We start from the raw sequence: 14,520 nt of genomic DNA, 5'->3' as shown, positions 1-14,520 counted from the left end.
ACCAATTAGCATTTACATAATTTTATCGGAAACTGAAATGACCATACAGGAACAATTGATAAGATATATTTACAATTAGCGTAACTTATAAATTAAATAAACATTATTGCTTGTAATGTATATACATTATGACATTTTTCCACAACAATTATAGTCTAACGTAGCTTTTATAACCTAATTCCTTGTTTACATAGCACTTTAACATCCACGAACTCGAGAACAGTCTAGGTTACCCTTAACACGTAAAGTATTGATCAACAGAACAACATAAGTAATGAGGATAATCAAAATCCAACTCTAAGCAACCTAACTTATAATCCCGAAGGATTATTCATGTGCATTAGACTGCGACCGTAATAGGAGGGATGGGTGAGAGGCAAAAGCAGATAAACATTGCGTTTCATTTATATGCACTTATGTAATACATATGGAAAAGATTAATATGTTATTTTAGTGAAACGTAGAAACGTCTGTATTTAAATAGGAGGCGCAGTGACAGTTATGGTATTTACACATTTTCTAAAGTAGAACCATCTGTGGTTGCTTTAATCCCAATATTAATACAAATAGAAGAATATTGTGTTATATTTATGAAAGCACTCTGAAGCCATAACTGCATGATTTAAAATAACGATGCTTTTTAACAATGAAGATAACAATACATAAACAGATTGTACAAAAGGCTCGGTAATTACCTGTAAACAGTGTAATAAACACAGTATATATGTAAAAATAAACAACGAGAAATCATAAGGTTATTTTCTCTTTATTCTTTGTTACCAACCCGGTTACTATCTTAAGAGCGTCATGCTACCGCAAATTTCATGAGAGTAATCATCCCCGACATTTTGTTACAAAACACTCGACATTCTAAGACGATATTACTTGTGAGGATTTAGATTTACAGTTTGGATCTCGTCCATGAAACATAATTTTACAAATGCAACGTTCCGAGCTAGTCTTGACATCCAGGTACTTTACTTGTAAATATCTCCTTTGTCTCCATTTCCCATAGCTTCGACTGTTTTAAGAAAAGTTCATTGTTTTGGCTGATTTTGTTTTTCTATAAAGCCTTAAAGATTTTCTTATCTTTCTAAATATCCAATGTTTAAACTTTGGTGCTGATTGTTTGAAAGGTTAGATTTAACTTATTCAAAAGAAAAAAAAATGATATACTGCTACACTGTTATTCCTATACAGAATATGTGCAACAGGAAACAATTCATTTTCATACCATATTTGGGTTTTTTCCTGAACGGCAGACATTCTTTATTTTGGCAGCAACCCCTATAAAAATCGTCCTTCTTCAAGAGGTATTTTATGATACTTGGATTTTGAGAAAAAACAAATCATAATGTAAAAATGCTAAATTTTCATTTGATTTAATAAGTTTAAATCAGCATAGCAACCAAACAATGAAAATTTTGAAAAATGGCTTAAATCTTTTAGTTCACTAAACTTTTTATAAAGACCTTATGCTTGGATAGAGAAATTTCGATGATATTTACATGGTTTAAAAAGTAGGGGTCACTGTGTTTTATTTTTTTGGAATTAACGAAATTTAATTTGTGATTTGTGGTGATTATTCCTGCAAAAATAGTTAGAATCTACCGAAGTCTTCATTATTTGTACTTAATTAAGAGAAAACATTGAAATTGTTGACGCTATTGACCGAATCACGTCGATAACTACGCCGTCAAAATATATAGTCCGTCAGTTATATTTCTTCAAAACGTTATATAAAGCTCATTTTCAGTTTATAAGTTCAAGTGTGGATAAAAATAAGTCCAAGATAATATATTGGAATGCATTATATTAAATAATATCCTAGTTCGCTTGGTAATTTTAGTTTCATTTTGAATTATTTCAAATAATATCAAACTGATGATTATATTTTACTGTGTGGGAAAAACAAAGTAAGCTTCGGAATAAGCAAACCGATTAAAGCAATCGAGGTGCATAGTGCACACCACAGTAGATTATCATTATCATTATTGTGCGTTTAACTATCAACTGAAGTTGTGGAATGGTTCCGTTTGTCCTGTGTTATGGTGTAAACTATTCCTTAGGTTAACGTGAAGGGAGACAATTCAAATGTATGCAATGTAAACACAGTTGATGGTATCACAGACATATTTTACAGTAATTAGAAGTGACAATTATAATTAGGGAAAAAAGAGACTTACAGATCTACAAACAGAGCTAACGGTAATGTATGAAAGACACCTGCGTTGTGATGGACCCAACATTTGGGTAGAATCCCGCGTTTGAGCCCTGAATTCAGAGAAAACAGATATACGCTGGATGACAATGGTGGTATACTGAATGATTAGCAATATCAACCAACAATACAGTCTACCTTGGTGGTCTACAAAATGTAAAGGTATAGATCACCTCATTTTCGTACTGATACGTGGAAATCATGATGTTTTGACATTTATTTCTATCAGCAGGCTAAGTAATCTCCAGTTTACAACAGTCATATACAAAAATACCAGTTCAATGGTGCTTTTAAGATAATTTTAATCACGTTTGGTATTAGAGTAAATGTATAAATAGCCACTTAATCTCTAAGTACTAGTAGTTTGTATATTTATCTTTATATTATGTCACTTTCTGTACAATATTTCATGTCTTATGATTCATTCATACCCAATTAAAACAGATACCAACAACAAAGATGGAAACCATTGTTTGGTTCGAATCTGAATTCATTTTAATACGACAGAACATCATTCATCGTATATACACATTTTTAATGAGCAATTATGATAATGTTTGGATATATACAGCAAGAAATGATTTTCTAAGTCATGTAAATATCGAAATGTGTTGTAACATGGAAAAGCTAACCAAAACATGAAAATGAAGTATCCCTTTAGTGTTATATGACTTTACAGTGGTATTGATCTTAGATACATCTATAATTGAAAGTATGTTCAACATTTCGTAATTAGATAAAAACTGCTATCTTTTTCTCACAGAAGTATATAAGAAATCACTGCCCCCAAACCACGTCCCCCGCCTCCTTCACCCCCTCCCCTTTTAAAGATACACTTGTAATGGCATGTGAAAATTATTTATTTTCACGTTTAATTTGCATACAAGCTGCTGAAGATTATCTGTATCACATGTATACATGCTTATAACGAATACGGTATAATTTCAGTCGAAGTCGATATAATCCGTACAGCGTAAACTGAATCAATGGAACTACGATGAAAATAGCGCCTGCTATGACGCCTAATGTTAGGCCTGGATTGTTCCAATTCAAAATGGCGTATAAGACGTTCCGTTCCTTATCAAACGTCCAGTAAACAATAGAAAAAACTGTGTATGCGCAGCCGTATATGACCGGATACAGAACATGCAGAAAACGCACTGGTCGCGCGCTAACCGCGAGGTCTAGCAGAACTATGAAGCTGTTGACTGCGTGTAGATTTATGTCATTCACAAGACCCACTTTAACCTTCAGGAAAGGAAATACAGCTGAAAAGTATAACAAAGTCACAAAGATCGAAAAGTGTTGCGCAACTACAGACAATAACCAAGAGAATTTCATCAAGCATGACAGATTGTCTGTTGTTTCTTCATACACTATTGGAGTTATAGTTGTCACAGACCGGGTCTCAGGATCAGAGGTTATACGCCCATTTGATTGGTCTTTGAGTGGCATATTTCTGCTTGATTTATCCGTGCCATTGACGGTATGATTTTTTGTTTCTGAATCGTCTGATGCCTTGGTTACGGTATATGACGTAGTCGCAGCGTCACGCTGGAAAGTATTCTCTTTGAATGAATTGTATGAGGAATTTCTATCGCCACTTAGAGAATACCGATGAGATGTAACACTGGCTGACAAATCATCCTCATCCCTCTCTTGCATACAATGATAAAATAATGCAACGACGGTAGCGACGACGTTATGTGCGATTAGGACGATATAGGTCCAGATAGTGAGGTAGACAAGTAGGTTGTGTTTGGCGTTGGCGTCTGTGGGTACGATGACTGGTATAAACGCCCCTACCAAGTAACCAAGGATTACAAGCCTGAACAGTAGATACAGCCAGGGAGGCCACTGCCACTGAAACACAAAGAACATCTTATTACACATTCCCAACAGCCATCTTTTGATCTTAGATATTCATTTTAAACTTTCACCATACTGTGAAGTCATTGATTTTCGTGAGGGTTTTATTTTCATCAATTTTGTGAATACGGTCAGTTCATGAAATGATAAAGAGTAAAAAATTACTTTCAAGGGCCAACGAAAAAATTTCATTTGAAAAACCATGAAAATTAAGTCCTACCAAAATATTTTCATTCTGATTTCACTGTACATGAAATGTGTTATTATTTCTGTATTTTGATATAAAGATATATTCCCGATGACTTCCAGCACTCAAAAAAAATTAACAACTAATATTTTGTTAGAAATTACTATAGTCCATATTTGGTGAAAGCATGAAATTTAGGTGGGTTTGAAGGATGGAATAGAACTCAACAATTTTCAAACTGAAATAAAGAACGTAGACACCATGAAACGAGTCCTTCAACCTTTTTGATGTTCGTGTTTTTGGTGACAATTAGCCACTAGAGTAAGTAAAAGTGGAGAGGACGAGACATATACCGTCAAATTGTATGTAAGTAATTATTTTTCATGATATGCAGGCCTTTATATAACATACGAACAGCACACTTGTTCTTTGACCTTCAAGTAATCGGTTTTTACTTTAGTAAACTGATCAGACTTCTTACGATCAGCAGGAGTACCACTTATATATGTGTGGTAAAATGTCTTTATTACGTCTTACGTTAGGGTTTTCCCAGGTGTGCAGAGTATGTTCAAACAGTGGGCAGCTCGTATGTTTCAAAAAATGAACACAACCTACACTCAGCTATCACTGAAAGAAATTTTACCACATAACTGGAGTGTTGTATCACACCATACGTCAACGCCATCAATGTTGTAAGATACGTGTGTAATAACGCTAATTTGTCACCGTGAAATGTAACGCCTTTCTAGTGAATCAACTCACTTAAATCAATTTTTTCAGAAGTTCGGATTATATGGTAATTTTATATTCGATTAATTTCTATATTACATCGACGTTTATGTAAGATACCTTATTTTGTCGAGGTATCAGTAAGTCCGTCGTTCCTTAATGAAAATATACATTTACAGAGAGATTATAAGTAAGTTTATAGTATACAAATATTTCCATATATGTACCACTATGTGTTGTTTCAATTAGGGTATGTAGTTGGAGGGAGACGCAATTCTTGGAGAAGATGTATAGAGAGCGAAAGTGTAAATGGACAGGACGAACATGTTATGGAAAGAAAGAGAGTTTTACATCTAGTATATAACAGACTCGTCATAGAAAAGTATGACAAATGGCAATTTCACTGGTTATCTACACTACAGACCTGACATGAAGATTGTACATAAATATATATGTAAATAATAATTGGAGTTACTCACTTCTCGGTAACATTTGGTCATCGATTATGTCTCTTTTTACTTTCCGACCTTCGAAGTTTTTGTCCTTCTTTAAGAATTTTAAATCACACTATGCCTTCATATACAATAACACAAGTATGTGTGTTATGCAAGTGATGGGAATTTTTTTTAATTGGAATATTCCGTGTTTCGATATGTTAAGAATTAATGTCCATAAAGAAAACGTAATGACGTTCACTATTCGAGCTTAAGTATTGCAACCTGGAAGTTCCTAACAGGCCATAATTCAGACCGGTGTGTTTAGCTGGGTTATATCGAAATTATTGTCTTCAAACATCACAGTTCCCTTTGAAATTCTAAATACCTTTCATGATAATGATGTAAGCAGCCTTCCCACTCTCCTGCTGTTTATGTAAAGTAAAGTTTCGTTATTACACAATGCTTTTGGTTTCAGGTTTAAAGAGCTGCATCTCCATTAATAATCACATGGTATCCTTTGTTGATATAATGCGGACCAGCAGGGGCTCTAATCTGAAGTACAGCGAAGTGAGGTTCTGGTAGTCTTTACATTTTTCAATGTTAGCTCGTTACCATACAAACGATTGTAAATCTGGTGCAGTTAGAATTGGTTAAATTATTTCAAAGTTTTCACAGGAAGTAAGAGCTTATTGGAATCCGTTTTATTACTTTCTTAGCATTAATCAATTAGCATGACATGTAATTCATGACTTATAAAATGAATTCGTCGAAATCTTATAAGGCGTCTGTCTGTAGAGATGTGAATGTGATGGTAGATAACGAAAGGGGTTATATCTTGTAAGTTATCGCCATAATCCATTTGTATAACATGCCTATGTACATTTATTAAAAGAAGCAACCTAGCACGAGAGGGTAGAGTTAGGCATAATCTACTCCGTCAGCGGATAATAAATGTCTGAGTTACACACAGCACGTCCATCAAATGTAGAATGTGCTTATGAAATATATATATTGTATCAAAAATGGAAACTGTGTCTGTGATGATGTTGCTTTTAATTTCGAAACAGGGTAAGTTGCTCTGACAGTTGTAAGACAATATTAGGGACTTCTGAAGGGTAAAAAACATTTCATATATTTACTGCACAGCTTCTTATCATAAACATGTCCTTCTAACCAATAACATAAAAAGCCTAATCACACATGTTTTATGAATGTTCAGTACTCGTTCCGTTAGACCGTGAGATGACCAATAATGTCTCGCGTCACTGAAGTTTAATTCCTCTACAGACGGAAGACTCATTTTTCTCGTAACAAAATGGAAGCCTCGTTATTTTGTTAAAGACATGACCTACCAACAGAAGAAAACACAACATCAAAAAACGTGTACATATTAACAAAAATGAGTTAAGACTGTATGTTAATGGTCTTCATACTGTCAGGAATACAATGAAATCCGTATCATCCTGTCCGTGGTAGTATAATGCTTGTTTCATCCTGTCCGTGGTAGTATAATGCTTGTATCATCCTGTCCGTGGTAGTATAATGCTTGTGTCATCCTATCCTTGGTAGTATAATGCTTGTATCATCCTGTCCGTGGTAGTATGTTGCTTGTATCATCCTGTCCGTGGCAGTATATTGCTTGTATCATCCTGTCCGTGGTAGTATATTGCTTGTATAATCCTGTCCGTGGTAGTATAATGCTTGTGTCATCCTGTCCGTGTTAGTATAATGCTTGTATCATCCTGTCCGTGTTAGTATAATGCTTGTGTCATCCTGTCCGTGGTAGTATATTGCTTGTATCATCCTGTCCTTGGTAGTATATTGCTTGTATCATCCTGTCCGTGGTAGTATAATGCTTGTGTCATCCTGTCCTTGGTAGTATAATGCTTGTATCATCCTGTCCGTGTTAGTATAATGCTTGTGTCATCCTGTCCGTGGTAGTATATTGCTTGTATCATCCTGTCCTTGGTAGTATAATGCTTGTGTCATCCTGTCCTTGGTAGTATAATGCTTGTATCATCCTGTCCGTGTTAGTATAATGCTTGTGTCATCCTGTCCGTGGTAGTATATTGCTTGTGGGTAGTACGGTTTGGTATTACGGAAAGGTTTGATTATCTCTACATTGGTGATATGGTGTTGTTTGATACAGGAGCAGAATGCGGCGACCAGCAAAACTGGGACTGATAGATGAATAGCATGAATTCTTAATGCCATTTGAGCACGAAAAGAGGAATGTCTTTTTTGTGAAGCAACTGATCTGGTCTATTTCGATTTCGGCGACAGAATAAAAACACTTTTACACCAATCTGATCTAAAATGATATTATAACTTTTATTTGTATCAACTTACTCTAGCATAAGATCCTCTTTCACAGTGACATGCCAGGCAGACAATGTTAGAAATTATTTATAGTGTGGATATGAATGGAAGTAGAGTCGGTGATGCTACAGATGTTCCCGATGGTGACATGTAATGACGTTACACCAGATTATATTTAGAAAGAGTACATGGTACATCATGACCTTTCTCGTGTATTAGGTACAGACAACCAACCGACTTGTAACAAAGATAATAATCAGGAAGAAATGTCATATCATATTTATATAAACACTTTTACTGTCGTCTTCTCTTCCCGTTCTTAGTCCGTAAAGATTCGGATGATCAAAATAACTTATATAAAAATTCCGACGGCGAAATGATGAACTTCCATCGACCAATGATGTTCGGTGCCCAAGGTTTTGTTCACATGTTGTTTAATGTTTTTGCAAGTCCAGATGTGAAAACCGTAACAGTGACTTGCGGGAAGGCGAGGAATGCTTAGGAGGTCTGTGGTGTTTACACCGGTGATGTCTCCCCTAATTTCACACATCAACTCCATTAACACACGTAGATAATGATGGTAGTTTAGTCTCCCCGGGTTACACACAACCGTCTGGACGTAGAGTCTCTAGTCAGGGGAGGGGCATTCCCTGGTAGGGGGTTGACGGAGAAAACGAGAGTGTAAATGAGTAGAAAAAATATGTCATGGAGACAAAGTGGGGTTTACACCTAGAAAAAGATAGACCCATTGTAAAAAAAAAACATGACGAATGGCAATTTCACACGTTGTCTTCGTTATAGAAACATATGTAGATGGTAGATAACACGTGTGAGTTTATTGCTTCGCAGTAACACTTGGTAAATCGATCATGTCTCTTTATGTAGTTACAAATTAACATCCCTCTGCTGAGTAGGTAGTTTACTTCCAAACATATTTAAGCAATGACAATTATGGCTCATAAATGACAGAGCCTTGGGTGGAAATACCACATAAGGCGCTGGTTCAATACTTCTATTTTCATTGATGTCTTACACCGAAAATTGTTTGAATTTTATTAAATTTATTATTAATTATCGGCAGTTAATCAGTAACGAGGAACAACCAATTTGATGCTTAGCAGCGCCGTTTCCATACCCACAAAAAGACATTGTTCATACGTTGTATGGTAATGTCACTCTATAAGAAAGCAAGTTTCTTGATTTATATAACACATTCTATATATTACCTATCTTCATGTAATAGTTTATCATCGTAGCTAATTATCTTTATCATTTCTATTTGCTGTGAAGTTAATCAGTTTGTGAACTGGTTATATGACACTAACACTTCTGTTGGGTATTGGAATCGTTGAACCGTGTCACATAATACGTGTAATGCCCATTGTATATGTTCCATTGCTAATCAGTACAAGTCGTACGCCTGAAGATATAATTATGTACTTTTTTTCTTCAAAGTGTTATTTACATACCTTACTATAATATATTTTTAATTGTATACTGTCATTGTTCATACTTACTATAAAACACATCGTACTTGCAAGATGTGATGTACTTATTTACACTATGAAATGGTAATACATTCCTTTTTATCATGTACGTGTTTGTAAATACACGAGCATTGTACTTACTTGACACATGTAAAATGCTTTCCTATTTCCATGAGAAAATCCGCAATTTTTCCAAGTGAATTCATCCTTAAGTACGCCACACATTTTATAATTAGAAAGTTCAATCAAACGACATGTGTTAAATGTAGATAAGTCAGCAACTGTAGTAGGTATAGGTGCACGTGATTAGACTGTCCATGCACGAGCAGACTGTGGAACCTTGTGGCATCGGCTACAGGGATTTCGAGGTTAAGTCAGTCTTACCAGCTGCAAATGAACATTTTCACTGTGCACTCTCGCAGTTATAACGAGTTCCCAGGTATACACTTGGGCAAGTTCCACATTCGGAAGAGTACTAATTATTTTTCTTTAAGGTTAGTTGATTCTTAAAATTGGTAGAAAAGATTTGCTAGCCTATTATCTTTGACTGTATTGGATATAAGTACTGTACATTATCTCGCTAGGGAATCTTAAACACTGGTGTATATTGTTGTATAAATATTTGCGCGTCCAATGTCAATACTGTACAGTTATGAATACCTGGGCGGGGGGTTCGCGGCGGTCCGTGACTGACATTAATGCACAGGTGGGCATTGTCATGCTGTCAACAACTGGAACGCTCCTCGTAACCTGCCTTCTTAATAACACGATTTAATTTGCTTGAGCATGCGATCGTTTCTGAACTGAATTCAAGACAGCGGCTATTTTGTCATTCTTTTGTATATCGTATTCATGAAATGTTTTGTTAGGACAAATGTATGTAGAAAGTGTGCCTCGGATATCAATACTGAGTCGTATATATACATGTTCAATTCCTGGCCTTTTGTAAAGTGTCGAATGTCATAAAATGTTACTAAATTCGGTTGTGAAATACCAATGTATACCGCTATGACTGTATTTATACGGTCGGTTTCTCACAAGGAACTGTTTGATATAAAATCGTAACCATTAAGTGTTGATATATGAGATATCTGACCCTGTATGTAAAATATCATACATCAAAAGCCTTTTTATAGATATAATGTTACATAAGATATTTTACATCTTGTACAATTTGATTAAATTCCTGATCGTCATTCCTCCGTGATTAAATCTCGACGATTTATGCGATAATTCTAATTATATTGTCTGAGAACTTCATTGTTTGTTTTTAATTAAGGCACACATTTAAGTTAATTTATCAGGCAAACAATATGTTGTAGACCAAACTCCTAAAATCGTCTTTATTTATTTAATAGTAATGCTTTATTTAGTAATTAAACCATTGACCACATCTTGAGAAGTTATATAATTATTACGTTATTCATAGCACGAAGTCCGTGTTCATAGGTAAGGTGATTGAGTGCACGTCACGGAGTTGAAACGCTCTAGTCTAGGCCCCAATAAAAAAAAATCCTCAAGTATTCTGGTTCCTGGTCACAGTAAAATTCCTCGTGTACTTTCATCCGGGACAATGTAGTAATAATTAATTCAGTTGAAATAACTTATTTCATTTCAGTTTTATAGTAAATACAGTTAAACAGCTACATATAGTTATGTTAAAACAGTACCTTAAGTAAGATTTTGATAGTCATATTTGACCGGAAGTAAGACATTATTCGATATAAAACGAAAGTAAATCGAGTTTTGAATAAAATTACAGCTTTGTTGATGCATAATAAAACGCCATTTGTTTTTCCTGTTAAGAACTTCATATAAAAGTTGTGGCAATTCGATTACGTTATATACGGACCTCTTCTCTGCTTGAAAATTGCAAAATTTCCCTCATCCGAGCCTTCTCTGGTGTGATAGATGAGAGGGATCTGCAATGAAGCCCGAAGGCTGGAGGGTTAAATGTGTACTTGTAAATCTACTAGGTGCATGGCATTGATATTTCAAGGGACTGTAAATACCACACAAACACAGACAATTGACACCAAAAAAACAGGCTTGTCTAGCACATGGACAAACTTTTTGCAGTCTGGTGCGAGATACGCTAAGGGACATAACTCCAGGAAAAGCGCTCTTGACACACCGACAGTTTAACAGACTTCAAAACTTCACTGTGACACATTTTTTTTAGGTTTCTTCGCGGCAGATTATTTAACCATAACTTGATAGAAAAGCAATCACGATTTTTTAAACTTTTCTATTGTACCTTAACACAATAGCGTAACTTTAGATACCAATTTTACAATTTGATCCTGGTAGTTTCCGAGCGATTTGGGTATTATTTACGTCTGGAGGCGGTCTTTGAAATGTCAATTTTTGAGACTATTTGTTATCCTTCAGAAGAAAACAAGTTTTAGCATAGTTCTTTGCCTTGGTAACTTCTATGATAATTTGCTAAGATTTCAGTCCTAATCTCAGAAGGTACAATAGTGTGTAACCTAAAATGACAGCAATGGATAATCTCCCTTCTTTTAATATTATGACGTCATAAGGGTAGTGACGTCATTGTTGCTACGAAAAACAACTATTATTCAGTTGCTTTTAGGAGGGTTCAGTCGCATTTTTTTCGATTCTAGGTTACTTCAGTTTAGATTTTAGTTTCCATTCACATTCGGAATGAACTTGGACAATCTGGAACATCAGATTGGAGGTCATTTACTTCAACAACTGAAATGTTGCATCTGTATGGAGATCTACAATGATCCAACTGCCTTGCCGTGCGGTCACACGTTTTGTTATAAGTAAGTTGAATGTCCATTTTGTATGATGATTATTCGAATTTATCGGTAACATATAGAGTTCGTGTGCAAAGAGATTACCAAATAATTGCCCCTATACCAAAGAATACAACTGGTCTTTAAAAGGGCTTTCGGGAACTTTTAGTGCAACTTTGGAAATTTTAGATATTTATATTAAACTGGTACATAAAACCCAAAATTTTAAAACATTCTTTTTCTGCTTGGATGAGTAAGTTTGTTTAAAGTTAATTGGAGGCTTTAAAATCATCATCTTTATTGAAAATGCAACAAGAAAATTATGAATAAAATATTTTGAAACGAAAGCTGAAACATCCAAGCGGGCAATACAGTTCCCTGGGCCTCTTGTTTGAACTGTCCATACAGATATACCGGTCTTGTATGTTCCATATGTAACCACCGTCCTCACTTACGATGTACTTGCTGTGGTTTCCATTTACAGTTGCCTCCTGGATTTAGCAAAACACAAGAAGCGTCAAGTAAAGAATCCATTCATGCTGATGGAGATGACCGTGCCGTGTCCGAATTGTCGTTGTGGCGTCGCCTTCACAAACATTATGACCAAAACCAATGGTGTCGTTCCTAACTTCGTCCTTATGTCCATCATTGAGTCTTACCAACAAATGGGACAGCCTCGTTCCCAGGTCAGTATACATATTTTTCTCCTCTTCTGCGTACAAAACTCTCTACTGCTCGGTTATATTGTTGAAGATGTAAGAACAGGATATGTACTACAACTGCAGAACAAGTATTATCAATGTGACATTAGGAAGTGACAGAAAAAAATAGAAAAAACTAACAAAGAGTCCGGTCAAGAGGAAATGTAATCCCTGTCCTGGAAAACAACGAATTAAATGTGACAATAAATAGGACATTGACAGGATACGCCTTTCTTGGGATACTTCTAAAATAGGAATAAAATTGTGGGTCTGTTTTAAGAAAACACGTTAGATTTTTTTGTCTAAGCTTATGCATTGAATTAATTGCTGACGGAGATTGAAGTGTAGAAATGTTTGAAATTGCTATCTTTTCATTTTGCATTTGTAAGTATAGAAAGCATATATCTTAGGAATATCTTTAAAATGTTTCCGATATATGTTATATTGTTTGACTCAGAAATGTGTTTCTTACATAGGTGGACGCTTCCACAAACACCGAAACTTTCGCAATGACCGGACAACGGATAAACGAAATCAGTTCGGAGTTAGACTCATTAATGATATCAACGAAAGCAAAAACTTCGATACTCCAAGGATGTAAGGATGAAATAGATTGTATAAGGCTAGAAAACCAGAACTATATTGAAAATCAACTATCTTTAAAATACCAAAATAACGCTGGCAAAACAAATGAGATATACAACGAACTGAAATCAGTCACCGGAAGTAGCAACGAACTTGAGGCGACACCTCCCGGATTTGTAACACCGCCATTTTACCATAACGATCCCGGTGTAATGGATCCAGCGATTCTGTCGATCGGCGGTAATCTAAACTTCTACCCACCGCCATTCCAAATGATCCCATACCAAACAGGATCATGGCAGACAAACACAGGGCCGTGGCAGACAAACGCGGAATGCTGATCTGTGAGACACAGAACATTGATAAAACGATTTATTTGGAAGAGGTTTAGACTGGGGAGGGCGACACAGGGACGGGTAGGGGGGAGGGGAGGTACACATTCATTAAGAGAAGAGAAGGTTGTGTAGGTCATGAGCAAGCTATACAGGAACACAAACAGAAAAGCGATGCTTTCAAATTTCGAAGAAAGTGCTGCGTAAAATATCGGAGTTTGCTAAATACCGGTGTAGCGACGAAGGCGGAACTAGGACTCAGGGCTGGGCATATACACACCGAATCAAGAGTAAAATTTCAATAATCCTTTATGAATAACAAAAATATTACATATGTTTTCGAACCGAAGAACATTTTCCTTTTTCATGTTTTTGTATAACTTTATCACCATAACCTAAAGTCGGCATTTTACACCGCATATACATGTGTTATATCCCCTTCATCTGTATATAGAAAAGTTTTAATAAAGATATATTTTCAGATTCTGTGATTGTCGTTATTTTGTCTTGCGTTTATCGCTGATCCCTGTACAACGTTATCGACACTCAAATCAAGTCGCCCTATTTCCGTAGGTGATCTTCATCCATAATACCATCACACGCTGGAAGCGTTTTGGATAATATGTAGTTTAATTACAGTACAGTTGAAATAGCGAACAGAAGTTAGAACCTTGTTCTGCTCTGTAATACCTTATGCTATTGTTTTCGTTTAGTAATGTTTTCTCAATGTAATAATACATTCGATATCATTGTTAGTGGCTTCGTGTAAGATTTGCATGGTAGGTGTATATCTTACATTTATATCGACTATAATCATAACCAGACAAATTTCTTTGTATTTACATCACCAATGTTGATTTGAGCAAAAAAAGGTACCTAGTTATTCTG

At 35.5% G+C, this 14,520-nt stretch overlaps 2 protein-coding genes across 2 annotated transcripts; one reads left to right on the top strand and one right to left on the bottom strand.

Moving 5' to 3' along the window:
- Positions 1-3,127: 3,127 nt before the first annotated feature.
- On the bottom strand, positions 3,128-9,474 carry LOC132544250 (uncharacterized). The gene is made up of 2 exons (XM_060207823.1): positions 9,391-9,474; positions 3,128-4,084 (listed from the first exon to the last, which is right to left on the bottom strand). Exons 1-2 carry the CDS (start codon positions 9,472-9,474, stop codon positions 3,128-3,130), a joined length of 1,041 nt encoding a protein of 346 aa, XP_060063806.1.
- Positions 9,475-11,916: 2,442 nt separating this feature from the next.
- Positions 11,917-13,641, top strand: LOC132544249 (E3 ubiquitin-protein ligase RNF135-like). The gene is made up of 3 exons (XM_060207822.1): positions 11,917-12,041; positions 12,499-12,700; positions 13,192-13,641. The coding sequence occupies exons 1-3, from the start codon at positions 11,917-11,919 to the stop codon at positions 13,639-13,641; spliced, it is 777 nt and encodes a 258-aa protein (XP_060063805.1).
- Positions 13,642-14,520: the final 879 nt, after the last annotated feature.

Source organism: Ylistrum balloti, unplaced genomic scaffold (genome assembly GCF_031769215.1).
Source record: "Ylistrum balloti isolate Yb309-2 unplaced genomic scaffold, AGI_CSIRO_Ybal_v1 Utg369788, whole genome shotgun sequence".
Taxonomy (NCBI): Eukaryota; Metazoa; Mollusca; class Bivalvia; order Pectinida; family Pectinidae; genus Ylistrum; species Ylistrum balloti.
The sequence above is the reverse complement of the archived record's forward strand: the minus strand, read 5'-3'. Positions and strand labels throughout refer to the sequence as shown.

Bases quoted from the DNA above. Each gene is read 5' to 3' on its own strand.
- LOC132544250 (XM_060207823.1), bottom strand. From the start codon at position 9,474: ATGTGTGGCGTACTTAAGGATGAATTCACTTGGAAAAATTGCGGATTT. The intron at 4,085-9,390 runs GTAAGTACAATG...TTTGTGTTTCAG, and splicing joins AAGCATTTTACATGTGTCAA to TGGCAGTGGCCTCCCTGGCT.
- LOC132544249 (XM_060207822.1), top strand. From the start codon at position 11,917: ATGAACTTGGACAATCTGGAACATCAGATTGGAGGTCATTTACTTCAA. The intron at 12,042-12,498 runs GTAAGTTGAATG...TTCCATTTACAG, and splicing joins GGTCACACGTTTTGTTATAA to TTGCCTCCTGGATTTAGCAA. The intron at 12,701-13,191 runs GTCAGTATACAT...TTTCTTACATAG, and splicing joins TGGGACAGCCTCGTTCCCAG to GTGGACGCTTCCACAAACAC.